This window comes from Lasiodiplodia theobromae (assembly GCF_012971845.1).
Source record: "Lasiodiplodia theobromae strain AM2As chromosome Unknown scaffold_62, whole genome shotgun sequence".
NCBI lineage: Eukaryota > Fungi > Ascomycota > Dothideomycetes > Botryosphaeriales > Botryosphaeriaceae > Lasiodiplodia > Lasiodiplodia theobromae.
In genome coordinates, this window is record NW_023336544.1 from 34,531 (window position 1) to 61,752 (window position 27,222).

A 27,222-nucleotide genomic window follows, 5' to 3' on the forward strand; every position below is an offset into this window, starting at 1 on the left:
CGACACGCCCATTCCCCTCGCTCCCGTTTGGTCGGACCTGCCCGTCCGAGATCGCCTGCGCGCCCCGAAGACCGCTCTGCCTCCACGCTTCCACCCCTCCCACGACATCACGGCGTGCCCGGTAGCACGCAGCCGCAATCCTGGAGTCGTTCGCGAGCACTCCCTCCAGCTCGACCCCCACCGGCGGGCGGGCGACACCCTTGTTCGCCTCCCTCCACCCTGACGCCGCCGCCGCTACTCCCCCACGCGCCCACACAATGACCCGTTCCCGCCGGCAAGAACGCCTCTCTGGCGGCCGGGCGAGTTCCGAATCCTCTGCTTCGACCTCGCCCGAGCGCTGCCCCGACGACGACAACGACTCTTTCATGTTGCAGGCCAACGATTCGCAGTCGTCCATCGCTCCTTCCACCTCCGAGGAAGATGTCTATGCCCGCGAGATGGAGGAGAGATGCCGTCTCTCGCCCATCAGCCGCCTTCCTGCCGAGCTCATGATCTCGATATTCGCAAAGCTCTCGTCGCCCGCAGATCTCAAGTCCTGCATGCTCGTATCCAAGGATTGGGCTCGGAATAGCGTAGGCCTATTGTGGCATCGCCCACAGACCAACAAATGGCCAAGCGTACACACCGTCGTCCAAGCGATTAGGAAGGTCGACAGCTGCTTTGACTACCAAACCCTGGTGAAGAGACTCAATCTCTCAACGCTCGGCGTTGAGGTCAGCGACGGCACTCTGCAGCCCTTCTCGAGCTGCAAGAGGATCGAGCGCCTGACCTTGACCAAGTGTGTCAAGCTCACCGACCTCAGTCTTGAGGCTATGCTGGAAGGCAACCGCAGCCTCCTGGCCTTGGATGTGACCGAGTTGGAGAACCTTACCGACCGGACCATGCTCGCTCTCGCAAAGAACTGTCTGAAGCTCCAGGGATTGAACATCAGCGGGTGCAGGAAGATCAACGATGAGTCTTTGGAGGCCGTTGCCCGCAGCTGCAGGAATGTGAAGAGGGTAAGGCATCCATTCCCTGTTTGCATTCGCTCGTACTAATTTGCTATATGTAGCTTAAATTCAACAATTGCAGCCAAATCACCGACAATGCTGTCATGGCATTCGCAAACAACTGCCGTTACATTCTGGAGATAGACTTGGAAAACTGCAGGAACCTGGAGGATGCCTCAGTCACTGCTTTGATCAGAGAGGGCCGCCACCTCCGGGAACTCCGCCTAGCGCACTGCTCCCGCATCACGGACCACGCCTTCCTCAACTTGCCGGCGGATGCCACATACGAGAGCCTCCGCATTCTGGATCTTACGGATTGTGGAGAGCTCAACGACGTTGGCGTTCAGAAGATCATCACGGCCGCCCCACGCTTGCGTAACCTCGTCCTGGCAAAATGCCGTCAGATCACCGACCGTGCCGTTGCGGCGATCACGAAGCTTGGCAAGAACCTCCACTACATCCACCTTGGCCACTGTTCGCGGATTACCGACACCGGTGTCCAGCAATTGATTCGGATGTGCACTCGTATCCGCTACATTGATCTCGCCTGCTGTCAGAATCTGACGGACAAGTCTGTTGAACAGCTCTCGACGCTCACCAAGCTCAAGCGGATTGGCCTTGTCAAGTGCGGCAACATCACCGACAAGAGCATCATGGCGCTTGCCAGGCAAAGACTCCAGGGTGCGAGTGGACAGACCGTCCCGTGCTCCCTTGAACGCGTGCATCTCAGCTACTGCACGCTGCTGACGCTAAATGTAAGACGCCCGTGCATGAATTCGCAGGACTTTGCTAACGTTTCACCTGCAGGGGATCCACGCTTTGCTCAACAACTGCCCTTACTTGACTCACCTGAGTTTGACAGGCGTGCAGGCATTCCTGCGCGAGGATCTCTTGGTGTTCTGTCGTGAGGCCCCACCAGGTATGCCAAGTCAAACGCTCATATATTGTTGCCCCTGCTGACTGTTCGCACAGAATTCAACGAGCACCAACGCGATGTGTTTTGTGTGTTCTCCGGTAACGGAGTTACTCGGTTGCGCGACCACCTCAACCAGGAAGACACCAACCCCACATACGAAACCGACGGTACCATGTATGACGATGCCGACGAGGCCGACATGGTTGTCAATGTCAATGTGCACCAGCAAGTAACGGCCATGATGGGTGCCACGGCCATTGGCGAAGAGATGGACGAAGACTTTGGCGACGGCAGTGAAGTGCTGGGCTAAGTGTTTCTCCTCTCTTTTCGTTGTCATAATTCTTCGCGATGCATGTGTATTGCATGCAGATCTTTGGAAGTTTTCTGTTTTTGCGAAGCAGCCCTTAAGTCATGCATTCGGATTGGCGGCAGTCTACTCAATCGGTCAAGACGACCTAGAAAAAGACTGGGAGTTGGTGGTTATGGACAGAGGCATGGAAAGTCCAAGGCCTTTGTTTTTCTTTTTTTTTTTTCGGCAATTGCATCAGCGGGTTTTTGTTCAAGCGCTCAGCACGTCAGCATCTTCGATTCGAACTGATATCAGGGTCCTACCAGACGGTCTACCCTGGTGGACTGTGTCTATCCGCCGTTCACTTTTCTCCTTCGATAACGAAATACCCCCCGACTCACACTCACGGCCGGAACATAGGAATCTCTTTGACTACTTTGGAGTTTGAGCAGCTAAAGCTGCGGAATGCGTCGTGCCTGGAGAGCACATGGGATAAACGCACGGTCTGGGAAACACCAAGTTACTGGAGCAAATGGGTTATCACACCGACGCGCTAAAGGCGCGAGCACTTTCGTGTTACTGAAGGGCATTCCAATCAGTTTTCCTTTTTTTTTTTTGGCACACTGCACACACCTCATCATCCTGTTTTCCTTTGAGAATATCTCTTTTTCTCTCCAATTTCTTTTCCTCGTTGAGCAGGCTGGTTACTCTTGTAGTTTTAGAAAAACGGGTTCTCGGAGCATGGATGAAGAATATCTACACGATATCAATGTTGCCTGAAGTAGTCTTACAATTGTGACTTTGACTGAGTGGAGAAGCGGAAGTGACGGTAGCACAAGTCGTCCGATTCCTTTCTTCTGCAATAGCATGGTTCTAATCAGCACTCACCTCTACCAAACTGCCTATGCACAAGGACATTGTATCCTCTGAAGACTGCATGTGACCGCGCCCACCCGGGTGCACCATCATATTTATACTCTCCCTCAGCTGACTTTCGCCATCTACAAGGAAGAAGGAAACCCTCAGATATGTATAACCCATCCTTCCATGCGACTGACCCACAACCTATATGTAAACCGCACATCTCAACCTCACTTTTCTTTTCTTCGTCCTTGGTTTTCTTTTTTATTTAAGCCCTCGGCGGGATAGGCACCCTCCCGCGGCCGAAAGCTAGCGCGGCCCAGCCGCCAATCATGCACAGCCCGCCGAGCGGGGTGACGGGGCCGAGGGCCTTGAAGCGGGCCGGGTCGAGGACGAGCAGGTAGATGGAGCCCGAGAACATGGTCACGCCGGCCGTCAGCAGCGTCATGGCCAGCTTGTTCTGCGGCGCGGCGACCGAGGCGAGGAGGATGACGCCCGAGTGGATGAGCTATTTTGGGGGGATGATGTGTGAGAGAGGTTATTTCCTTTTTTTTTTTTGGAGTTGGTAGTTGGTTTGGGGGGTTTGGGAGGTGTAGTAATTTATGTGTGTGTACGTACCTGGTAGTGCGCAGCCGTGTTCCAGTTCGCGATGCGCTGGGGGTCGGCGATGCGCGACTTCAGGCCGTGCGCGCCGAAGGCGCCGATGGCGACGCTGGCGGCGCCGTAGAGCGAGCCGATGGTCCAGAAGATGCCGGGCATGGTGGTGAGCAAGGTGTCGGTCGTGGTGTCAGCTGGGTCGCGGCGGATGAGCTGGGTCTCTTCTTCGGCGATTGAATGGGTCGCGGGGTCGGCGGAGGAGTGGATGGAGGAGGGAAAGGTCTGGTATGACTGGGACATGGGCTGGTGGTGAGTGTGTGGTGCGGGTCGAGCTTCCAGAAGCTTGGAGGTGGGTGGTGCGGCGGGCTGCGGAAGACGGAGGAGCTCTGGCCTCCTCGGACGTCGGAATGGAGCTAAACCTCCGAGATGTGCGCAATACATATTATGGGCAGTAAATAATCTTTGGCGCAGCCTCAAGTCTTATGACTATTTGGACAAGTCGGGAAAGTGACATCTATCCAAATCAAGCCTCAAGGTACCTATGCAGCACAACCAAGCGTACATGCAAATACATCTCCATGAAAGGATTATGAAATTGGGGTATCCGTTTGAAGCTTGTGATTCTTAAGCTATCCAGTTTCCCTCGGTTGAGATGTAGAAGAGTAATAAACAAAAATCATTTCCGCTTTCTCTTTTTCCACGAGTAAAACCAACCCTCCTACCCCTAACTTTGTGTGTAACATTCCGAATTCAGTAGCGACAGCCGGAGGGGCTGATGTCGAGCGCCATATCGCTCCCCTCAGTGTTTTCCACTATTGCCACTCTGGTTTGAAGTCTTCGTCTTGTCAGTTATGCCGAATCTACAAACATCGAGCCGAATTCGCATCGATATTAGAGCATGGGAAGTTCTTAATACCGTAGTTCGAAGGGTCAAAACTTACTTCGTTGTCTCTCTCCCGATCCGTCCGCTCCATACCCTTACTGTCCATGCCATTCCCCTCCACACATGCCTGGGTCGTCATGAAAATCTTCGGTCCAGTTCCTTGGCGGCATGGCTTTGTAGATCGCGCGAAAACTAAGCGAAGCGAAAAATATTGAGAATATGCGGTGGTGTGTGGAAGTTTGTAGCTTGAGGAACTGGACATGTATTTGTAGATGCTACGTGCCAGCCTTGTACAACCCACTAAGATCAACTGCCGTTGACGCTCCAATAATGATTCTTCTGTGAACGTGGCAGTGTCTGGGTGTAATAGGTGTGGCATGACGAATGTCACATTAGAGTCTGGTGCATCTGCGGTCCTAGAGAATAATAGGTTCACGGCGATGGTGTTCTTGGTGGCGCCTGCACTTCGCCTCAGGCCAGGCCATTTCCGTCACCGACACTGCGAGCATGTCCAATTAGCGTTCTAATTGCTTTAAGCCACTTCGTGTTTTTTGACGCAAGGCTGGCTGAAATTGATGGAGGGGCAGCCTAGGACCTCAATATTATAACGTCTCCCCTTGAATAGTTCCTCTCAGCTACAGTGGAACCATGTCCACTGGTATTTGCGACAGGAGAACCTAGAGAATGAGTTACGGATCTCGAGAAGGTTTGGAGTTCCTCAAAGATACTCGTTGAACAGCACTGATGTACTTGAAGCCCTAGCGCGAAACTGTAATTCGGAGCAAGCCTACGCAAGGCTGGCGCTTGAAACCAGACAGTTATTGTTTCCCTCAAGCTTCCAGCATCCTTGGTCAACTAGCGTAGATGGTGTCGAAAAAGGCTCAGCTGTCGTCATAGATTTTGACAGCTCCCAGGAGCCCATAGTTCGAAAGGCGAAAGATGCCGAGGATCTACGTAGCCACCTCAACACACCACACCCAATGGCTTCGACGCAATCTCCAGCTTCAAATCGTCTGATAATCCTTGAAGATCTTGACCAGAGATATGTGAATATCATCGGAGCCTATAGCGGAGCACCTCCCATTGTATTCCTGGCACATGCTGCCGGGCCGTATGTGGATGACATTGTTGATGAAAATTGCCTCGCGCACGACAGTAGCCAATATTGGAGAGTCAAGACATTCCAGTTACATGGCGTTGACCCTCATCCGAAGCAAGCATTTGGTGTCTATGTCGGGAAAGACACTGTTCTGGACCGGATTGTGCAATACCTTGACGGAGACCGCACATACCACCCCAGCGCACATCTGGTATCTTTCTGGTCTACAAATAACTCAGATGGTTCTTGGACGGGTAACGTCACCCCTTGGTAAACGTCCACCACACCATGAGCTGATTCATTACCAGCTCTTCTTCTCGTGGATCCCATACTTGAGAACGTCATCCACAAGTTGCATATGACGCCGCCATCGGACGAGCCAGTGCACAACCTGACTCTTCAGCACTCCGACTTGAGTGACAACCGTATACCCGTACCCGCCCGTTTCTCCATCAAAAGGCTACCCGAAGATTCGCAGCAGTGGCACAAACCCCCATCGAGGTCGCTCAGCCTTTCATTCTTTGACAACCTCGTCCATGCCTACACTTACCAAGGGCACGCGACGACGTCGGACCCGCGCTCGGCAACAGACGTAATCCGGAAGCTCCTCCTCTCAAGCTGGCAAGGCGTGATCCGGTCCAGGAGATCGACTATTATTATTTGTGGAGCAAGACCAGCTTCAGTAAAGCGCATTACACCTCGGGCTCGTCCTGGTATTCGGCGTGGGAGAACCAGTGACAGCGCGAGTATTTCCACGCGCTGACCTACCATATGATGACCGTCATGAACCGGATGAAGGACATCGATGACATATTCCGGACGCTCTACCCCACCACGACGGCTTCGTCCTTCACTTCTCCCCCTCTTCCCAACGGAGATAGCCCGCACCTAAACCACAAAAACAGCAGCAGCAACAAAAACCAAAACAACACCGACGACCGCGAACGTCAGTCCTGGCACGCCCTCCGCTCCCACGCCCACACCCTACACGCCCGCTTCGCCGCCACGCTCGCGACGTACGAGCAACGCGCCGCCATCGAGCAGAGCCTGATGGCCAACAAGCAGAGCGTGCTGTCCGACGAGCAGAGCCTCCTGGCCAACAGGCAAGCGCGCAGCGTCGGCCGGCTGTCTGCCCTGGCCACGGTGCTCGTCCCCTTCTCCGTCGTCGCCGGCATCTTCTCCATGTCCGGCCGCTTCGCCGCCGGGGAGGATCTCTTCTGGGTCTTCTGGATCCTCGCCGTCTCGTTTCTGGCGGCTTCGTGGGCTGGCTTTTCTTCGAGAGGGTCGTGAGGGCGCTGGGAAGTGTGATAGATCGGTGGGGCCTACTGTGGGGGAGGAGGAAGGGGGGGAAAGGAAAGACGAAAGGACAGGGAGCGGTGTTGCCGGTGCACGAGAAGGACACTTGAGGAGGGGAAAGTTGTGCTTAGTATCTATGGGTAAGGTGATTCTTTAACTCGCTCGACGACTTTGCTAGGAGAATCATGAATTTGGTTGGTTCAGAATTCTTCCCGTGACTCATGTTTATGCACCTTTGCGCTAATTTATCATACCATACCTTGGCTTTAGCCTTCCGTCCGGCTGCTCTTGAGCACTATCCTGTGCATGTGAATCTCACGCGAGCGGGTATTTATTTTTTTAAAAAGAAAAGAAAGTCCCCGGTCATCAATTTTTTTTTCACTAACCTTTCAGTACCGTCGAAAAGAATATGATAATGGTAAAGTCCCCCAATATTTCGTTAAGAAATTAGGCTTATGGGTGAAGTGAACCGAAATTCGCGTTGTAGAATAATAAATCGCCGCCAACCCCGAAGGAAATAGGGAAAGTAGCCGTAAAGCGATATTTTTGTTAGTGCTCAGCCCTGGCGGCCCAACGGACCGTCCAGGTCATGCGGTGGTAATGCGGGCATGCAGATCCCCACCATTTGTCAACTTTTTACTGGTGGCTGAGCTCCTGGACCCGACGAGCAAAAGCGTAAAATCCGCCACGTTAGATCTGTCGGTGCGTTTAATTGAGGATGTCGATAGTACCGTCTTCGAACATTTTCATCCTTGGAACCTGTCCATGGAATCAGCATGTGCCATCGCAGCAGAAGTGGAGATGGCTTACCCTATCCATGTCGTGTGTCATGGAAAAGTAGCAGTTGTCACCACGGGTACATTCATCGTAAGGACAATTGTGGCCATAGTAGCAGTTGACCTCACGGCAATCGCTCAGGAAAGTGCACGGAATATTCCTGGCTTTGTGCTGCAAAGCGAGACGATCCACGGGGCTGAGCTTCTCGCCGTGGCCGTACGGACAACTAGGACCTAAGGTGCAGGCGCCCTTCAAATGGTATTCGTTGCACATCTTCTGCTTTGCGATCTTGGCGTGGAACCGCTCTAGAGCACCACGCTCAACCTTGGCGAGCTTCTCGTCGACACGCTGGTCATAGGCGTTGAGATAAACAAACTTCTTCTCCTTCGGCTTCGCAGGCGCGATCGAGATGCTCTTGCTGGTCATTCCCGACTTTCCAACCGTAGCCCACGAAGACGACGTCGTGACAGGTGTTCCGCTGCGAAGTCCATTACTAGACGGAGACGTGGCCGATTGCGGGGAAACAACGGTTTGCACGGGAGAAACTGTTTTGACCGGAGCAGGTGGCAGAGGTTGCACCATCGGACGAGTTTCTGGAAGCTCATCCGATCTGAAGACGGAGGTGAAGTTCACAGTCTTGAACTTAAGCGAAATAAAGCCAGCCGTCGCAGGCGTGGTTTCCAACAGGGTAATACGGTTGGCGAGTGTGGGATCGTGCTTGTAAGGACTGCAGCAAGCCCGTCAGTATTGCATCTACCGGGCGAGTGTGATGCATACTCAAGGTTAGGAAGATAACCATTATCGTGGCATCCGCCAAAAACTATGTGCTTGCACTGAATGTTGGAGATGAACACACGCATCATTTCTGGTGGTTTGTCAGTACTGCCCAAGGCCAAGGGAGGGCGGGGTGGCCTCCGATCAGCTGAAAGCCACCCCGCAGTGCGACAAGTAGCCTGGATTTGCAGCGAAGGAGTTGGATCAGGCAGACGTACCTTTAATCTTGTGGTCGGCCCTCTCCTTGCCGCTGCCGACGTCGATGAAATTGAACAGCGGCTGGTGCAAGCTAAAGGCACGGGCGAAAACATGCAGCTCCTGGGGCGATTTGATGATGCCTACCGAGGCTAACTTCCTGCTTAAGCCTTCGAGGTTGGCATAGATATGCACCATGATAGACCAGCTGCCGGCGCTGCCCTCATAAACATCCAATATGTGGTTCCTTATTTCACTGTGAAGTTTGTGGGCGGCATCGGAGCCGCCGTCGGCGCCAGCGCGCAGTAGGGCCTCGGTGAAGACGGCACCGTCGCCGTCGATTAAGGCTAGAACGAAGGGCGAATTGTCTGCTTGCTGGCGGGTCATAGCAAGGACTCGGCTGGCTTCGGAGAACTGCTGCTGCCAATATCTACGCGCTTGTACCTCGTTGTCGAAGTCGCCGCACTTCTCGTTGAATGCCATTTTAAGCTGCTCATACTGGCGCACGATTTCCTGCAAGACCGTCAGCGGTGCACAGAAGACGGGGGATATTTTCAGCGGCAAGCAGAGCCGTCGAGCGGCGTGCAAACGGCAAGGCATGAAGGCTGCCAGGCGTGTGCTGTGCACTGCAGCGTCGCAGCGTACCTGTAAGAGAGCATCACGCTCCTGGTCGGAGCGGCGAAAAGACTCGAGCTTCTGCTCTAGAGCGGGAAGGATGGAATCGTAGCCGTTCATGCTGGCGGCTGGAGCCGTAAAGGCTGACACTCGCGGGCGCGCGGTAGCGGGTGAGCGATGGTGGTGTGTTGGGTCGGGAAGTGGCTAGGTTGACAAGCTTAATTGAATTTCCAGAGTTAGGTGAAACGACGCGCGCGCAGGAGCCGTCCGTGGGAGCGCTAAGACTGTAAATCACAGCACCACCGCAAGCCCCGCGACTCACGGCCCGGGGATCGTGTCTGGAGCACCCACAACTGTTTAATTATTGACATTCACAAGGCCAACGCCAGCTGAGCTGTCACCGGTGCGGGGCCACAGGCTGCAGCGCTGGTCTGCCCCCCGTGTGTAAGCCCTACCCGCTCAGTCAGCGCCGTGTGGGCAGAGAGCTCTCTGTCCCCGCCGCCCCCAGCCCACAGCATGCTCCATCGCGTCCTGTCCCACTCGGGACGGAACGCAACGTCTCTGCAATCCGCCCGCTTGACGTCACGCCGTGTAAATATAACCGTCCCCACTCCGCAATCACCTGTCACCGTCTCGTCCTATCCTGCAAGTACAAAGCCGCCCCTCCATTCCGTGCATCCTTACGTCTTCCTTCCTACCACCACTGTCCGCAAGGCCAATTGCTCTCCAAACACATTCCCAAGCTTCATTGCTGCATACCCCAGCTTCACTCGCACCTTCACATCCTCCCACGCGTGCTCTCGCCGCCGACACAACCCCGCCGCATCCGCAATGCCCGCACCGGAAGCCAAGCGTCAGCGCACGCAGCCGACCTACGAGCTGCTCTACCACCCGAGCATCCCGGGCCGGGGCGAGTACATCCGGCTGGTGCTCGAGGCGGCGGGCGCGCCGTACAGCGACGTGGCCAAGGAGAAGGGCGACGAGGGCTACGCGCGCGTGCTGGCGGCGTGCTCGGCCACCAGCACCGGCGATGCCGACGGCAACCCGCCCGCCTTCGCGCCGCCCGCGCTGCGCGTGCCGGGCGCCGGCAGGGACGGCAAGGCCCTGGTCATCTCGCAGACGCCCAACATCGTTCAGTACCTCGCCGCCAAGCTCGGCCTGGCGCCCGCCGACGAGGCCGACGCCCTGCACGCCAACCAGCACATGCTGACCGCCCTCGACCTGAGCAACGAGGCCCATGACTCGCACCACCCCATTGCCGTGTCGCTGTACTACGAGGACCAGAAGGATGCGGCCAAGCAGCGAGCGAACGACTTCCGCGAGACCAGAATCCCAAAGTTCTTCAGTTACTTTGAGCGCACGCTGAAGGGCAACGAAGAACTGGGCCAGGGCAAGTATCTCGTCGGTGATAAGCTGTCTCATGCGGATACGACACTCTGGCAAGTTGTTGATGGGTAAGTTCTGGGTGACCTGTTGTGCGCCGGACAATCTACCAGCCATCCCAAAGTGCATGTGAATACAGAACGACATGACTGACGTCTGCAGCCTGTTCTTTGCCTTCCCCAAGGAGCTTGCGGCACGGAAAAGCGAATTTCCTCTGCTGCTAGAGAAGTTCTATGCCGGTATCAAGGAAGAGAAGGGTCTGAAGGAGTACCTTGCCAGTGACAGGCGCCTGAAGTACTCCATGGGTCTCTACCGACACTACCCTGAGCTAGACCGCGAGTGAGTGCAAACACGTCGCTTAGGCATTATAGTGGGTATATAATAGCTATGCCTAAATCCACAAGTACTTGCTCGTCACATCTTGGCATGGAAACACGATTTGGACCGCCTAGTGGTAAACTTTTGACCATTGGTATCCTAGCACGGCGTGGCGTGCGATGAACTCCCAGAAGACTATCCGAACCAGACCCTGTTTTCCGGAAGAACGGCCCTTTTTTGAAATGATGCTCCATCATACATTCAGCATGCTGAGACCATCAACTCCCTTCATCCTCTAGTACTCAGAGACGTTGCTCTGGGGGAACTCGAAGTTGACACCCTTGCCAGTGAGGCGCTTGTAGACCTCAGAGTAGGTGTCGAGCCTGTAGTCGACACCGCCGCGCTCCTTCTCGTCGAGGATGATCTTGAGGACCTTGGAGCCGTCCTCCCTGGTGCGGACGCGCTTGCCGACGATCTCGACGGGGTAGACGAGGTCGTGGAGGATGGCGTCGTGGACAGCGGTCAGAGTGCGGGAGCGGGGACGCTTCTGGGTCTGGTTGGAGCGCGAGCGGTTGGAGCGCTTGGGGCGGGGAAGGATGCGGCGGGAAGCAACGATCAGGACGTGGCGGTCAGAGAACTTCTTCTCGAGCTCGCGGGTCAGGCTGCGGGGTGATCAGTACCGGGAGGCGTGATGGACAGGACGAGAGTGCTCACCGCTGCTGGACCTTGTGCCAGCCCTGGAGAAGGGGAACGGGCACGAAGATGACGACCGCCTTCCTGCCGTGGCCAACCTCAATCTATAAGAGTCCTGGTGTCAGCAAAATGTTGCCGCCCAGTGCCCACCGCCTCTTCGAATTGTTCCGATATGTCTTGTCTGGCCACAGCTCGACGAGATCCGGAGTGCGTGTGCGAATGCGTCGCGAGGCGCGGGTGCGCGCGGTCTCATCTTACCTCGCGGGCGGACACGAACTGGAGAGGGCGCAGAGAGGCCTTCATGTCCGGGATGTTCTGCTCGAGGTCGTAGAGAGCATTGGCAATGCTGGTCTCGATCTCGGAGGGGCTCTGCCTCGAGGGGCTGTTGGGAGCGATCTTGTTCAGGGCGGCCGACATGGTTGCGGATTGTTGTTCGACGGGAGGAGCGGTCGGGTCGAAAGAGGGAGGTCGTCTCGCGTCGCAGTTGAAGTTTTGCGCGCTGTCGATTTCACGAGAGCGATTGTGCCGATGACGCGGATCATTGTCGGCCCGGCCGCGCCATGCCGCCCGTTCCACCATAGGTGCCAAGCCTACCTGGCAGATCTGCTCCCGGACCAGCTGCCACTTCGTGTAACTCACTCTTCGCAAATCCGCCGACCTATTAGTGGTTCATTGAATATTTCTTCGGCCACCATTAGCCCGAAACCTTCCCAAATAATGCACTCTCTATGGGGTGATCCAGTGTACTGGACTCCTTTCGTGGGAGATCGCCACTTCTTTCTGTCACTCCAAGCAAGCAACAGACTTCACGGAACAATGGAGTCTGCAAACGACGATCGTGCGCAGCTTGGCACTGAATTCAAAGGGCAAGCAATCAATGTCCATTCATCCACAGTGTCCAGGCAGCCGCTTCAAGAAATTGCCACGACTTTCCTTCATTCATTTGTTTCTGCTTTGTGAGATTATGCCAATGTCTGTGCGCTTAACCCATAACGTTATACCGTGGTCCCATCAGCTGTCAGCTACAGTGCCTTTGTCCTTTTGTTCGAAAGACTCATTTCCGGCGCAAATGTCCAGCAATGCTTCTAGGCAAACTCACAACAAAGAGCGTTCCGTCAGCAAAGCCGATCCGTCATCGACCATGCCAATCGACTTACCCGGTTTTTAACTTCTGGTAGACAGCTTTCTCTCTGCCTTCCACGCCTCATCAGCAGACTGTACTCACCTCCAGACGACCATCAACAGCAAATCACCATGGCAAAGGAAAAGCTTTTGTCTACCAGCATCGGGCGTTTCGTCGAGGAACACGGCAGTCACGTAAAAAAAGAAAGACCCAAATGGACCGGAGGTAAGTTCGCTACTACAGAAAGCCCACCTATAGACTCTTCAATCATCTGACGGGATAATAGAGGAAATCAAGCGCTGTCTTAAATTTCTATGGTATACTGTACTCACTCAAGACGAAAAACTTCAATACAATCGCGCAGGGGAACACGAGTTCACATGGCCACTTCCACATCGCTTACCGCCCTCCTATAAAAGTGGCAAGGGGGGGACTGAGAACCAAAAATTGCGAGAAGATTTCAAGAAAGATCCCACGAACTACATACCACCCCCAGATGAGACTGAAGAAGAGACCGCAGAACAAGAGACAGAGGGACAAGAGACCGAGGGACAAAATACTGAGGGGCAAGAGGAAACTGAAGGAGAAGAGACTGAAAAACAGACTTCAACCGTCAACGCTCCGGAGGAAGAGGCCCCAGGAAATGAACCAACCGGCAGTGATCCAGATAAGGACTCGCCGGCCCCAGCCTCCGCGAAAACCGCCCGCATCGCGGACCTTGAAAGCCAGCTCGCCAATCTCCGTCAGGAAAACACTGATTTGAGAACCGACCGCTCGCATGCCAGACGCTGGCCCAACCTAGCCTATATCCCCCTTCCACCAGCGCCTCGCGACGGATCCATCAACGGCGGAAACGATCCAACCGGCAACTACGATTATTCTTCATGGGCAGCCCAATTTCCACATTACCACAGGCTTCATCCGGCAGGTCGCATGACTGGAAATGATCCTGAGCGTAATATAACGGACGCGATCGGCTATGCGAGAATGAAAGATGCCCCAATCGAGGCGCAGAATGGCCAGGAGGTGTTGGATCATAGCTGTGGGAAATGGGAATATCGGAGAATGCTTGGAGCGGGAGGATTTGGGAAAGTGGCGTTGTGGCACAAAGTTGACGAAGCGGACAGGGTCCTGGATGTAAGTGATTTCCGCCATCCACTAGTATCATCTATTGTCGTCGTTCAGGCGTAGTGCGAGCGATCTGCAATGCACAGTGCGAAAAGTTGCTGGATATGGATCTGACGATACCTGCGCCGCAGAAAGTCGCCGTTAAGGAGGAGTGGCGGGGGACGGACTACTTTGGGTGGACCGACCCGTTCAACTGGCGCGACGGCTTGCCAAAAGAAATTTCGATCCAAGAGCACCTAAAGAAGATCAAGCCACCGTGTCCATACCTCATAAGCTCACGCGGTCACCGAATCAATCTCCGCCAACGACGATGGAGGCTCTACCTACCCTACATGGAAGGCATCAATTTGGGTATACTAGCTAAGATCGAACGGGATCCGTGTCATGACTATGATATTCCGCTCGATTTTATCTTCTACGCCTTTCTTTCATTGGCGGAGGCATGCTTAGCCCTGGACTGTGGATGGTGGGGTGGGGAAGAGAACGAACCTCCTGCGGAAGAGATGGAAAAGACAGGAGGCAGGAAGGATGGATGGATTCCCATTGTGCATCGAGACATCAAATTTGGCAATATTTTCCTGGATGAGCCGTCACAAGACAAGGTGGAAAGATGGGATATGGTAAGAAATAGAACGCTTAATGACCCCAGCACGGAAGATCCCTTGCTAACGCAGCAGTACTATCAAATGTAGTATCCGACTCCTTGTCTAGGAGATATGGGGCTTGCCATTGAGGCTTATCCTGACGATCCGTATAATCCCGAATATTACACTGGAGTTGGGACGTTTTATTACATGGCACCGGTAAGAAGCCCACATGATTCGAAGTGGCAGTTTCTATGTTATCGGATCCTAATCCATTTTTTCAGGAGCAATACCACCATCTTCCCATCGGCGTGCCTTTCGCACGTAAGCTCTCGGACCGCACCAATGTATACGCAATTGCCGCAACAATCTTTGAACTTTGGCAAGGTAGAACGCCAGGTTTTTGGGCTTGTGATCGGCAACAATATCAAGCGGATGAGAGCAGCGATGAGAGTAGCGATGACAGAGATTTGGCTGACTTACCACCCAAGCGCGACAGCGAAAAGATTTGGAAGAAGTTGACTCTTAAGTATAAGGATGACCCCTTGGCCACGGACGATCCGTCTAAAAATGGGCGCAATAATTATGACTCATCATTCAAGGGACCCAACTGGGTCTATTTGTGGGAGCTGGAGCACTGGAAGCCCAGCTGGCTCCTCCGCAACACCGCCACGCATGACCGGAATCATTGGGAAGACAACGCCGCAGCTGAAAAACAATGGTACAAGCCTCGACCACTACAGGGTGACATGGAACATAAACTGGCCGACATACTCCGTCAGTGCCTTGACTGGAATGCAGACGGGCGACCTTCAATTCGCAAACTCCGGGACACGTTGAAGGATGCAATAGAAGAGCTCAAAATCAAGCCCAGCCGGACTGACAGTCAACTCTTACAACAACATCACGCTTGGCTAATAGGGGGGCTGCTCTATCCGATGGGGGAAGAACAAGTAGAGTTTCATAATGACCAGGACGCTAAATTCGTTGAACGGCATGAGCGCAACTTGGTAGACGCTGAGGACGAGTTGTATCGCCGGGCGAAGTTCGCAGACTTGAGGCCTGCGCCCGCAGATACTAAAGGTGTGTATGATTGGGAAGTGTGTAGAGAGAGAAGCTGACAATGTGCCAGGACATGCTGAAGGGGCGAGCAAGAGGAAGACAGCCGAGGGCGGCGGCGGAAGAAAGTCGAAGAGTGCAAGGTTGTCCTGATGTATATATGTTCGAATGTATTGTGCAGTCCAAATTGGCTCCAAGGATTGTGGGGTCGGTGCAATCGGAAGGGCGTCATCGAGGGCCAAGGTGGAGACTTGGCCGCATCCGAACATCGGCTCCAAGGCCGAGGTGTCAAAATGAGGCTTTACATCTTTTGTCAGCTCATACCCCGCAGATTGGGAGCTAGACGGGCTGGCGTGCGGTGCTACCGTGGTGGGCATCGCTTCTTTCCCCATCGGGACGGAGCGGGCCCATGAGAGGATAGTCCCATGGCGCTCGCCAGTGGAAGACAGGGAGGGCAGCGCGGGAAATGAGGGAGCGGTCATGAGGCAGCACCACGGAAAATTGCAGGCAGCTAATCGCAAGAATGCCATGAAAGGCAACGTTGCCCGTCTCTGATTGCATTCCAGCGCAGTGCCCAAAGCGGAAACGCCGGCCATGCGGAGGCTGAGCAGATCAGGCTCGTTGAGGGCAAGAGCAGGCACAGATTGGCGAACGACACGGGGCCCGGGGGCAGGCGGTGGCCCGCGACTGAGCGTCAGCCGGCGACTGGGAGCCGGGCAGAAAGGCGTGGTTGCGCAGGTCGAGTCGGGCCGAGGCTGGCCATGGGGGCGGAGAGAAGGCCAGCTCGTCGGGGCGGGCGGTGAGCGGCGGACGGCGTGGCAGTGGCGCGGGCGCGGCTGAGGGCTGCACGCAGGTGGTGCTGCGCACAGAAGAGCGGGCTTTGGTGAAGGCTCTGCTTCCGGCGGGTGCATGACGTGCCCCGTAGCGAGTTTCGCGCGGGCAGGACGGGCTAGAGGTGGCGGCCGGAAGGGGGCGCCCAGGGCCGGGGTGTGCGAGCGCTGCGGAAGCGATCGCTGGCTGGCCTTGCCCTACGGCTCCTCACCATCACACTACGACCTGCACCCACCGCCCTCGCCCACAATAAAACCACTTGCCTGCCAACTCCTCACGCTCGCTGCCCTCTGTCCCTTCTCCCAGTCCCACCCTGCCACGCCCGGCCCCGCGAGCCCGGCGCCCTCTCGCCTCCGCGCCGTTCCTTCGACCACCCGTTCCAGCGCTCCTTCCTTTCGCATCCACCTCGCCCTCAGTCACTCATTCGAGAGCCCGGGCCGCCCCCAGCTCTCGTACTACTTATACGCCATGGTCCAGCGCAGGCGGTCCACCCTCTCCTTCCGCCCCAAGTCCGCCCATCCCGCCGCCGACCCCGAGCCCGACAACCAGATCCCGCGCCCGCCCAAGCGCACGCAGAGCCAGGTCTTTGGGCCTCACGACGTCGAGGCTGAAGCCTCTGCATGGCGCCACGCGCACCATGCCGGCCCTGAGAAGGAGGCAAAGCTGTCGCACGATACCCACCGCCAGGAGAGCCACCGCCGTCAGTCGACGCTGCACAACATCGAGCTCGCCCTCAGCACCGTCCGCGACCTCATCCATCGCCGCGGCCAAAGCCAGAGCCAGAGCGCACCCGCTCCTTCCGCCGGACCCAGCCGCAGCCAGGAAGCTACCGTCGACATGCGCCCACAGCGTTCGCCGTCGTTCGCCAATCCCCCTTCGGACGCCGACGTCGAGTCGCTCGCCTCCTCCTCTCCTCTTCAGCCCTCACAAACCGTCCCCTCCAGCAAACACCAGGGTCCCAAGCGCTGGGCCAGCGCCCGTCGCTCGTTGAAGAAGTTCCGTCGCCCTGCCGTCTCGGGTCCCGCAAACGACCGCTGGAATCCTCTGCCGCCACCGTCGCTGGGCCCGCCCTACATTGACCACAACACCGGCCAGGCCGCCCGCGATTCGGCCAATCAGCTCAACGCCATGAACCTCAGCCTGCACTCCCGCAGCCGCTCCAAGGTCTCACCATGTGGTCAGATGTCTGAAACGGATAGTGTTATCGGAGATGACCAGGGCCAGCTGGTGGCACAGCCGCCGCGGATGGGTACCTCTCCCCCTGCAATTTTGCTCAGATTATTATCACCCATGCTAACGCAATCTGCCAGACTTCGTCCAACGATTCCCCCGCGAACTGTCCGAGCACGTCTTCACGTTCCTCGATGCCTCGTCCCTCGCCATTTGCGAGCGTGTGTCGCGTGGCTGGAGGGAGCCCGCCCAGTCCCGCCATGTGTGGCGTGTTGTCTTCAACCGCCAGTATGAACAACAGATCCACGTCGAACCTCCACCACTCCAAATGGGTGGTGTTGGCACCGGCACCACACAACCCTACCAGGACTGGAAGTTGATGTATCAGATCCGGAAGACAATTGAGCGCCGGTGGAGGTCTTCGCACCCGGCTGCTGTCTACTTCAATGGCCACACCGACAGTGTATACTGCTGTCAGTTCGATGAAAACAAGATCATCACCGGCTCTCGCGATCGCACCATCCGCGTTTGGGACTTGAACACTTACAAATGCCTGAAGGTGATTGGCGGGCCCGAGGCCCGCCCGCAGCCCAACACCCCCCCAGCTCTGGACATCAAGCGTCAGTACACCGAGAGTAACATCCCTTCGGTCAACGGCACCCCCGAGGGCCATGCCATTTACCACCAGCCCGCCTTCTATCACTCGGCCAGCATCTTGTGCTTGCAGTTTGACGATGAGATCGTCGTCACCGGATCCTCGGACAGCTCCTGCATCGTCTGGGATATCAAGACTTGGGAACCCAAGTGGCGTCTCAATGCCCACGAAGCCGGTGTTCTTGATGTGTGCTTTGACAGCAGGTACATCATCTCCTGCAGTAAGGACAACTCTATCTGTATTTGGGATCGCAATACCGGCGAGCTACTGAAGCAGCTTCGCGGCCACCGAGGTCCTGTCAACGCCGTGCAGATGCGTGGCGACCTTCTTGTCTCTGCTAGTGGCGACGGTGCCGCAATGCTCTGGAACATCAAGACCAAGGCTTTCGTCAAGGAACTGAGGAGCGGTGATCGAGGTCTTGCCGCTGTCGAGTTCAGCGATGATGCCAAATACGTCCTCGCCGGGGGCAATGACCAGACTGTCTACAAGTTTGATATCAACACCGGACAGGTTGTCAAGAAGTACACTGGCCACACCGGTTTGGTGCGTTCTCTCTTCCTCGACACTCCCAACAAACGAGTGCTCTCAGGTAGCTACGATCAGAGCATACGGGTGTACGACTACGAGACCGGCGAGGATATTTCGGTTTATGACAACTGGACGACCAGCTGGATCCTGAGCGCCAAGAGTGACTACCGGAGAATCGTGGCAACTAGCCAAGATGGCAGGGCGCTATTACTTGACTTCGGGTATGGCATTAAGGATGTAGAGGTTTTGGCTGGCGCTCGCCGGTGAAGTGATTACCGCTGGTTAAATGGCGTTTTTTTTTCGACATTTTTTTTTATTTTTTTTTTCACTTCATCTTCAACGTCTCCTCAAGCATGGTGTTTCACGAGGGCTGTTTATTCATTTTCAGTGGAGTAATGTAGGAACTGGGACGAGCCAAAAGTTTCTTCAAGATAGAGGGGAATCAGCTGCATTCGTTGGCCAACACATTCGATTTCATTTTTTCCAATTTCTCTCCAATCTACTATTCGATTTATTTCCTTGATTCCATGACTTCTACCACTTGCTTTTTCTTTCGTTGTATTTGGGTATCAAGTAGGGTAACTTAAAGCTACTTTCCGTGTTTCTTATCTCCTAGGGTGGGCTCCAGAAATGGCAGGATTAGGAAGCCGGTGCCAGGTTCGTCTATCCCCCCACGTATACCCAAATTGTGTCGGTGGTCACTAGATTTCCTTTGTGTCCGTGTCCTTTCGTGCTTTATAATTCACTTCAAGTTGTGTCAATATTACACAAATTAATGTTCTGTTATTTATTACTGCCAAGTACTGGAATTAAACTATATTCGCTTCTTCAAGCAGCACGTCCATTTCTCTTTTGAACAGAGAAAAGGATGATTCGGAGTGCAGACTACATGTGATCGCCCTAGTGTTACGTACCACCTCCGCCCTGCAGCTCCACTCCCACCTCCGCTGGGTCTAGCTGCTCTTTCCTAATTAAGAAATATGCTGAGGTTAATCCCTCGCCAGCAGCCAACCACTCGTAGAGTTGAGTTGCCATACCAGTGAATAAGCTTCGATAAGAATCCAGGGAGGTGGGAGTGGAGGTGGAGGTGAAGCTGCAGGGCGGAGGTGATACGTCACGTGTTCCAATTAATGTCGCAACAGACCAGCGGAGACGAATGCACGTAGAACAGATCCAGGCATATTCTCACGTAGGAGAACCCTGGCTTAGCTGACGACAACCAGGCAGTTATTCCAATGCCACGAGAATGCTTCTAAGGATCGCAGAAACCCCGTTGCGCTGTGGCCAATCCAGCAAGCTGGGATGGAGTGGAAGGGCAAAGAAAAGGAAGGACAAGGGTTCAGTCTCTCCGGTAGGGGTGGGAATAGCAGATAGTTCGGCGTTCGGGCGACTAAAGTATCCACTTTTCAGGGCGACGGTCGGCTGGGTTCTGGAAGAGTGCCAAACGTTGAGGCAGGAACGGGCATCGATCTTCATTACTTAGCAGGGGTATCATGACGCGAACTAGCTTCGACCGGTCTCTCTCTATCAACCACAGCACATGCAACGGTCCTCCATCTAAGAAGTGTAACGTGGATGATATATCTTCTTTTTCTTCCTTTGACTTCATCAACCCAGCTTAGGCAACTCGCCGATGCGTCCGGCGCCGAGGAGGCACCAAAAGGCCTCCTCGCGCTTGACCCTGCCGTCGGCGCCGGACTCTTTGCCCTTTTCGCGGTCCTTCTCCTTGATGTCGTCGCCCGTGACGTCCGTCTCGTACTCGATGCGCACGAACATGGGGATCTCGAGGACGTCCTCGTCCTCGTCGAGGCCGCCGTCGAGGTCGGCCGGGTCGGCCTTGTCGGGCACGACCTCGAGTACGACGCTCGTCCAGTTGCGGCCGCGCTCCCAGACCTTGCCGGCCTCGGCCTGCGTGGCCGGGTTAGAGGCGCCCAGCTCTATCGACGAGGGCGCCTGCGACTTTTTCTGCGTTGCGCCGGGCCCCGTCAGCGCCTCGTCCCACACGTCCGTGTTGGCGCCCACTTCGAACTCCGGGCAAAGGACGGTGACTTTGCTTTGGATCCGGCCGGGTGTGATGGCCGGCGTGGCTAGGGTCACGTGGATGGGGTCGAACAGCGGATTGCGGATGGTGAGAATGAAGTGATTTGCCATGAACGGCTGGAGCTTGTTGTAGTCGAAGGCAACTGGCGCAGTTATGCCGGGGACGGCCGTTTCGGCCTGGCGTGGTAGTGCCTTCAGCGAGATTTGCGGGATGTTGTTGAGAGCCAGCAGCTTGATCTTGTAGCGTGAGCTTGAAATCTTTGTCTCCGGTCTGGCTAGGATGTGTCGGCATGTTCTGCATCGCTTGGCACGTTTGGTGCGGAGAAGGGTAGGGACGGGCCGCAGGTCAGCTGCGAAGCGTACGTCGGCATGGATCTGGCTTTGACGCTGGTCCGGGCTGATGGTCCCTTCCCAACCAACTTCCCGCATGCGTCTTATGATCTCGTCTTCCGAAGAGCGATTGTGGACTTGGAAACCCTCATCGGACCCGAAAGCTTCTCTCATAGCTGAAGGTCTGTCCTTCTTCGACTTCTTGGCACCGCTGCCGCTGTACATGCTCATGATGCGCGACAAGGTGCTTGATGAGCCGTAACCATAATCGCCGTACCCGCCTCCCATTGTGTCGGTTTGCAGCTGGGACTTGTAGAAAGCGCTCAAGTTCGAAAAGCGTATATCGTGGTCCATGGGCAAGTCCTCGTCTGGTATACCGTCATCTTCCTCATCGTCGTGCTTCTTTCCGTTTTCTTCGGCCTCTTTGCGCTTGTCGCGGGCCTTTTCCCGCTCTCGAAGCGTAGGCACCGTCTTTCCTCCGTTTGCAAGACGAGCCAGTTGACCGGAGATGTTGTTGGGTTTCTCGAACTCGACGCCAATCTCGAGTGTGCTCCATTGGCAGTATGGACATGATAGATAGAAAGGACCGGGCGGCTGGACTGCCTCACCGTCTTCACCGAGGCGGACATGCTTTTCGTTCTCTGAGTCTAGAGAGTTTACAATCATGGGAGCGGTGCAGATAGGGCAGTTGTAGCAACTTCGCATACATCTACATGGATTTTGTCAGTTGAAGTTGGCGTGCACGGGATCTCTCCAATGTACCTGTTTCCATCGCTCCGGATATTGCTGCTGGGAACCTCAAACAAGCAGCTGGGGCAGAACCAGGTGATGACCTCTTCGCTGACGCATCGTGGACAGCGTATCTGGTGACAGTCTTCGCAGTACAACAGGTGCTCGAGCGGATACAGAGAGAAGTTGGAGCGAGGATTGCGTGGGTCGAAGGTGCGGTCTTCTTCTTCCTTGGTGTGGGTTGAATACTGCGAGGAGCGCTTGTCACGCACGCGAGAGCTCGGAGTCGAGGTGTCGACACAAGGACACGAGTAGAAAGTGTAGGGGAAGGCCTGAGCCATGGCGGGCGGTGTGTTGGAGTTGTGCAGTCGAGGCCGACGCGAACGCGGCCAGAATCCGCGTCGCAGTCGGAGCTTGGACCCTTTCCCCGCTGTCACCGGCCATTTCTTTCCACTGCGTCATGAGCTGCGCACCTTCACCACCCCCTTGTTCTCTCCATTGGCCTCCACCCTGGGGCTAACATACCCTCTAACTTATCCATAATGAGGCCATTCTCCGTCCGAAGTCTGATCCCTCCCCCGGGTGCACGCAGGGTACGCTTCGCTGCCCGGCGCTGCTACGCCGTGCAAGCACCTGGCGCGCCGACTTTCGAGGTCTTCAATCGTCGTACCAAGGTGCTACAGAGGGAGCGCGCCGCCGCCAATACCGAGAAGAGCAGGCAAGTCGACTATCTGAGGGATGAGACGGCATTCAGATTATGCGAGCGTCTTCTGGTACACCAATCACCAGCCGTCTCTACACCCTAACTATACTTACGCTGCTCCGTATAGGACATCAACCGTCGCTTCGACCGCGTACTAGACCTGGGCGCGAACGCTTGCAACATCGGTCGCATTCTTACGCAGCCAGACCCTGACAGTACCTCTATGAAACCTGTCAGCGAGCCGCTCTCTACCCGCATTGGAGAACTGATCGCTGTCGACTCATCACCGACCATGCTCTACCGCGATGCCGACCAGCCTTTCAACAATGAGATAAAGATGACTCGTCAAGTTCTGACTGACGAGGAGAGTCTACCATTCGAGCCCGAATCCTTCGATGCCGTGCTCAGCAGCCTGTCTCTTCATTGGATAAACGACCTGCCTTCGGTCTTGAGGCAGATAAACAACATTTTGAAGCCGGATGCTCCATTCCTGGGCGTGATGCTTGGTGGAGACAGTCTCTTTGAGCTGCGAACGAGCTTGCAGCTTGCAGAGCTGGATCGACGGGGTGGTGTTAGCACGCGGACCTCTCCGCTTGCTGACGTTCGAGATGTTGGCGGCTTACTGCAGGGTGCGGGTTTCAAGCTTCTCACGGTCGATGTTGACGACATTATTGTGGACTACCCGAATATCTTTGCGCTCATGACCGATCTTCAGGCAATGGGAGAAAACAATGCAGTGCTGGGCCGCGAAATGGGTCCGATCAGGAGGGATGTGCTCTTAGCTGCTGAGGGTATCTACAGAGCTCTCCATGGAAACGAAGACGCGGAAGGTACTCTGCCGGCAACTTTCAGGCTCATCTACATGATCGGCTGGAAGGAAGGCCCGAATCAATCGCAGCCTCTTCCCCGAGGAAGCGGTATGGTCAGCATCAAGGATATTCTTGAGAGCGAGGGTGGCAAGGGAGAGAAGAAGTGATTCCTCTTTTCCTGATTCTCTGAATACAAGAAGAGCGGAAGAAGAGACATGCCCTCATCATTGAGGTCAAAAACGCCTGGAAACTGACGAACTTCTGAGAAGTCAGTTACATGCACATTGCCAATAGAGGCAGAAAAATGCAGCCATAATAGGTCCAACAGTTGAAGCAAAGGCTGTTCGATCGACACACCTATGCAGCCAAGTAATCTCCCGCTTCCCGCATGCAAATTTCTCTTCCAATCTCAGGGGTGAGAAGGGGTCGCTAAAGGTTGTCTGTTTGTAGAATATATTAGAGTGATGAAAATCGTCGAAGAAGACAAGGAGCAACCTGTCTACATTTGGCGTTCATGTCTGAGGACTTCTCTTCTTCACAAGAGAAAGAGGATAAATCACCTTCTAGAAATCAGATCCCCGCGTTACACGAGGAAGCATGGGTTAGGGAAACGTCCAATGAGAGAAGAGGCGTTCGAAGAAGGCCCTTGGACCCCTGTGCCAATCTCAGCCCTACGCCCCGCCCGTGCCAAGCTCATTGCGGCTACGTCATTGCTTGATTCTATACTTTTTCGACGTGGCGCACGCCAGTGTCCCGTCCCTACTCACACTCCTATTCCGAGAGCCAAGAACAAGCATCTACCATGGACAAGGTACTCCCAGTCATCCACCTCGTGCAAGCGGCTGGAAGCGCATACACGCTCTATTTCTGCTTCGTCTCCATCAAGGCCCTGAAGCAGTACGAGAAACAGTCAGAGAAGGCAGCAGAATACTCTGCAACCGCCGCAGAGCAGCTGCACAAGACTCGCACGACCCAAGGAAATGCTCTTGTAACGGTAAGACCCTTTTTAGTTTCTGGACTTGCCGACGACTAATGACAAGTTCCAGGCCCTCACCTCTCTTCTTACTTCCTCATTCCTCCTCTACACCGCTGTCCGTCCGGGCGAGTCTTCGCACCCTTCCTCGTCGCCATGGCTCTCCATCGGACTTAATGCGGGAAATATCGCCAATACACTGCTCACACGCTCACATGTTGCCGGGTTTTGGGGAAGCAAGGCAAAGGTACCATTTGTTGAGGGCTACAACGAGGCTATCAGCTCCACAGCTCAGATCATCAAGTCGCTAGAGAGACTCGCAGTGGGCTGGAGCTTTAGCGCAGCAGTTACGGTGGTGGGCATGCTGATGGGACGGTGACAGTAGCATGTGGTGTGATGGTCATGACACATCTGTTCACCAACGACTGTACTATCAAACATTTCCAGCAGTTCCTACAGCATCCATGGCTAAATTTGCATATCAGGAGTATTACTAGCCTTACAATTCACATACTTTTTAGTTCAAAGTCGTACTCGCTTTACATTAAATCATTTTGAACTTGGACAAGTTTCCTATACATGCTTGTCTGCAAGTACCACACGATGTCGAGCAGACTGTTGGATATCATTTAAATTTTCTATGTTTTTTTCCTTTTCGTTTCTCTATGAAGTCATCATGGGCCAACTTGATTCTCGAGACTGTGACAGGTCTTTCAGAGAAGCCTTTACAGGCCACCTGCAAGCTCACAGAACTCACCGACACCTTTCCTCAGACCCTGCTCATACTCCCACACATATGGACCACCCATACCGCTCTCGATCAACCTCCTACGCACCCAAACCTCCAAATTCCCAATCTTGTCACCGCCAATCCCCCCACCTGCACCACCGTCTCCTAACGTCGCCAAATCCCCATATGCACCATTGACGCGCATGCCAAAGAAGGCGGCGGCATCGTCGAAGCCCTGCTTCCACCCTTGCTCATACCGCCAGTGCTCGAACGGCGTTCCTGGAGAAGTTTTGTCCCAGTACTCGCAATGCTGTGCAAACGTCTTCCCAAACCGCTCGTCTTTCTGCGCCTGCGCCACTTCAAGCCTCTGATGGACGTCCTCCGCCGACATGGTCAGAGTCCAATGCGGTGTGATGGCGCCCTTCTCCGTGCATGCCTTGAAGCCCCATTCGCCTCCAGGCATCCACGACATCTTGTACGTCCAAAAGTGACTGCCCATGGCCTTTTGTTGGAGCCGCCCGCTTAGCGCCTGTCCGAACTCCCTCACCCACTCATCCCTGCTCTTCTGCTGCCCGCCCTTCTTCCACGTATCCTCGCTCAAGACGCAGCTGTACTCCCCCACCACCGCCGCCACCGCGCCGTTCTTCAGCACATCCCCCTCCTTCGCGTCGAGCTGGGCCAGCTTCCCCCTCGCATCGCGCAGCACCTCCTCCGGGCTCATCTTCTTGTGCTTGTCCGCAAAGCACCAGTACAGATGCGTGTCCACCACCACCGGCGCCACCCTGGCCCCGACGCCGACCTTGTTCGCGCCGGCCGCCCAGTCGACCGCCTTGCCCAGATCCCACGCGTCGCTCACGTACAGCGGCAGCGCTGGGTCGACGGCCGCGACGGCGCGCACGACGCCGTCGTACCAGTCCCACAGGCCCTTTGCGCCCCACTCGGCCTCGTTGACGAGCTGCAGGCCGACGACGCCCTCGCGCAGCGCCGCGTCGTCGCGCACCTGCTCGGCGATCCACGCCAGCGCGCGCGTCGAGTGCGCCCGGCACGCGCCCGACTTCCAGTGCTCGGCGCGCCCCGTGTCGGTGCCGCTGTGGTCGCACCCGTTCGCCCCGCCCGGCAGGCCGTGCAGGTCCAGCAGCGTTCCGATGCCCCGCGCGCGCAGCCGCGAGACCAGCTTGCGGACGGACGCCCAGGCGTTGGCGTAGACGGGGCTGTAGCGGTGGAACGGGTCTGATGGCGAGTCGAGGAAGGCGGGCCCGAGGGTGAAGTAGCCGATGGGCAGACGGATGGTGTTGCCTGGTGGAACGGTATTAGCGTGGGGACCTCCGTTGCATATAGGTCATTGTGGGAACGCTGAAAGAGATGAAGAAAGTAAAGAAAATTGAGTGCATTAAATTGGTAGCTCGTAAATGCAGATTTGCAGCGGAGGAAAGACAACGAGTAATGGAAAGAAACTCACATTTCGCTTTTCCGACCAACCAGTCCAGGTCCGCATCCGTCACTGCGTTTGCCCAGTGCCTCTCAAACTTTTCCCTCGCTCCGTCCATGCCCAACTCCTCGACGTTCGCCTTCACCGCCGCCAGCTCACTGCTCTTTCCGTGCCCGGAGCACGATCCGGGGAACATGCCGGGGAACAACCATTTCTCGAGCACATAGATGGAACCCAGGTTGGCGCCGTGCTGGTAGCGGTAGCGCAGGACGTCGAGAGGCGTGACGCGGGTGATGGATGAGGGGCGGTCTGTTTGCTGGGACGTGAGCGGGATCAGAGGTTTCGGCGGTATGGGCGGAGGTCCGTGGTGGTGATGTTGGCTGTCCGAGGAGTCATTGAGAAAGGGTTGAAGCTTGTCCTGGAGTTTGGACTTTGCTCTGCTAAGGTACTTGTCCATCACGTGCGAGTTTGGAGGTCGACAGGCTTGGTGGAAGAGAAGAAAGGTGGAAAAGTGAGGGAAGCGGTCATGGACTTATTGTAAGCCTAAAGCGACTAAAACCTGACAGCGAGCGGAAGCACGGCATTGGCGTTGAAGATCCGCGGAAGGCGGCCTGCAGGTACGTGCATCGCAGGTTCTGTTTTGGTCTACTCTGATTGATGATCAAATGCAGCACAGCCCCAACTCACGCGTTGAGACCCGACGGAGGTCGAGCCGT

At 55.4% G+C, this 27,222-nt stretch overlaps 11 protein-coding genes across 11 annotated transcripts; 6 read left to right on the top strand and 5 right to left on the bottom strand.

The window, feature by feature from the left end:
* Positions 1–257: 257 nt before the first annotated feature.
* LTHEOB_12368 (Ubiquitin ligase complex f-box protein grr1 protein) lies at positions 258–2,215 on the top strand (the record flags this gene model as incomplete). The annotated part of the gene is made up of 4 exons (XM_035509227.1): positions 258–998; positions 1,052–1,744; positions 1,797–1,908; positions 1,962–2,215. 4 exons carry the CDS (start codon positions 258–260, stop codon positions 2,213–2,215), a joined length of 1,800 nt encoding a protein of 599 aa, XP_035364637.1.
* A 1,108-nt stretch (positions 2,216–3,323) lies between these two features.
* LTHEOB_12369 (Membrane protein) lies at positions 3,324–3,952 on the bottom strand (the record flags this gene model as incomplete). The annotated part of the gene is made up of 2 exons (XM_035509228.1): positions 3,324–3,563; positions 3,674–3,952. The coding sequence occupies 2 exons, from the start codon at positions 3,950–3,952 to the stop codon at positions 3,324–3,326; spliced, it is 519 nt and encodes a 172-aa protein (XP_035364638.1).
* Positions 3,953–5,515: 1,563 nt separating this feature from the next.
* Positions 5,516–6,924, top strand: LTHEOB_12370 (Magnesium and cobalt transport protein; the record flags this gene model as incomplete). Its single annotated transcript, XM_035509230.1, has 3 exons — positions 5,516–5,888; positions 5,943–6,226; positions 6,376–6,924. 3 exons carry the CDS (start codon positions 5,516–5,518, stop codon positions 6,922–6,924), a joined length of 1,206 nt encoding a protein of 401 aa, XP_035364639.1.
* Positions 6,925–7,638: 714 nt separating this feature from the next.
* Positions 7,639–9,411, bottom strand: LTHEOB_12371 (C-x8-c-x5-c-x3-h type zinc finger protein; the record flags this gene model as incomplete). The annotated part of the gene is made up of 5 exons (XM_035509231.1): positions 7,639–7,689; positions 7,741–8,434; positions 8,485–8,572; positions 8,700–9,189; positions 9,322–9,411. The coding sequence occupies 5 exons, from the start codon at positions 9,409–9,411 to the stop codon at positions 7,639–7,641; spliced, it is 1,413 nt and encodes a 470-aa protein (XP_035364640.1).
* Positions 9,412–10,122: 711 nt separating this feature from the next.
* LTHEOB_12372 (Glutathione s-transferase) lies at positions 10,123–11,017 on the top strand (the record flags this gene model as incomplete). The annotated part of the gene is made up of 2 exons (XM_035509232.1): positions 10,123–10,745; positions 10,837–11,017. 2 exons carry the CDS (start codon positions 10,123–10,125, stop codon positions 11,015–11,017), a joined length of 804 nt encoding a protein of 267 aa, XP_035364641.1.
* A 270-nt stretch (positions 11,018–11,287) lies between these two features.
* LTHEOB_12373 (40s ribosomal protein s7) lies at positions 11,288–12,102 on the bottom strand (the record flags this gene model as incomplete). Its single annotated transcript, XM_035509233.1, has 3 exons — positions 11,288–11,654; positions 11,707–11,789; positions 11,944–12,102. The coding sequence occupies 3 exons, from the start codon at positions 12,100–12,102 to the stop codon at positions 11,288–11,290; spliced, it is 609 nt and encodes a 202-aa protein (XP_035364642.1).
* Positions 12,103–16,878: 4,776 nt separating this feature from the next.
* Positions 16,879–19,030, top strand: LTHEOB_12374 (F-box WD repeat containing protein; the record flags this gene model as incomplete). The annotated part of the gene is made up of 2 exons (XM_035509234.1): positions 16,879–17,659; positions 17,721–19,030. 2 exons carry the CDS (start codon positions 16,879–16,881, stop codon positions 19,028–19,030), a joined length of 2,091 nt encoding a protein of 696 aa, XP_035364643.1.
* A 1,341-nt stretch (positions 19,031–20,371) lies between these two features.
* Positions 20,372–22,203, bottom strand: LTHEOB_12375 (Dynactin Arp1 p62 subunit Ro2; the record flags this gene model as incomplete). The annotated part of the gene is made up of 2 exons (XM_035509235.1): positions 20,372–21,842; positions 21,896–22,203. The coding sequence occupies 2 exons, from the start codon at positions 22,201–22,203 to the stop codon at positions 20,372–20,374; spliced, it is 1,779 nt and encodes a 592-aa protein (XP_035364644.1).
* Positions 22,204–22,404: 201 nt separating this feature from the next.
* LTHEOB_12376 (Methyltransferase type 11) lies at positions 22,405–23,541 on the top strand (the record flags this gene model as incomplete). The annotated part of the gene is made up of 2 exons (XM_035509236.1): positions 22,405–22,635; positions 22,693–23,541. The coding sequence occupies 2 exons, from the start codon at positions 22,405–22,407 to the stop codon at positions 23,539–23,541; spliced, it is 1,080 nt and encodes a 359-aa protein (XP_035364645.1).
* Positions 23,542–24,176: 635 nt separating this feature from the next.
* On the top strand, positions 24,177–24,726 carry LTHEOB_12377 (Methyltransferase domain-containing protein; the record flags this gene model as incomplete). Its single annotated transcript, XM_035509237.1, has 2 exons — positions 24,177–24,368; positions 24,421–24,726. 2 exons carry the CDS (start codon positions 24,177–24,179, stop codon positions 24,724–24,726), a joined length of 498 nt encoding a protein of 165 aa, XP_035364646.1.
* A 346-nt stretch (positions 24,727–25,072) lies between these two features.
* Positions 25,073–26,963, bottom strand: LTHEOB_12378 (Glucanbeta-glucosidase; the record flags this gene model as incomplete). Its single annotated transcript, XM_035509238.1, has 2 exons — positions 25,073–26,373; positions 26,537–26,963. The coding sequence occupies 2 exons, from the start codon at positions 26,961–26,963 to the stop codon at positions 25,073–25,075; spliced, it is 1,728 nt and encodes a 575-aa protein (XP_035364647.1).
* Positions 26,964–27,222: the final 259 nt, after the last annotated feature.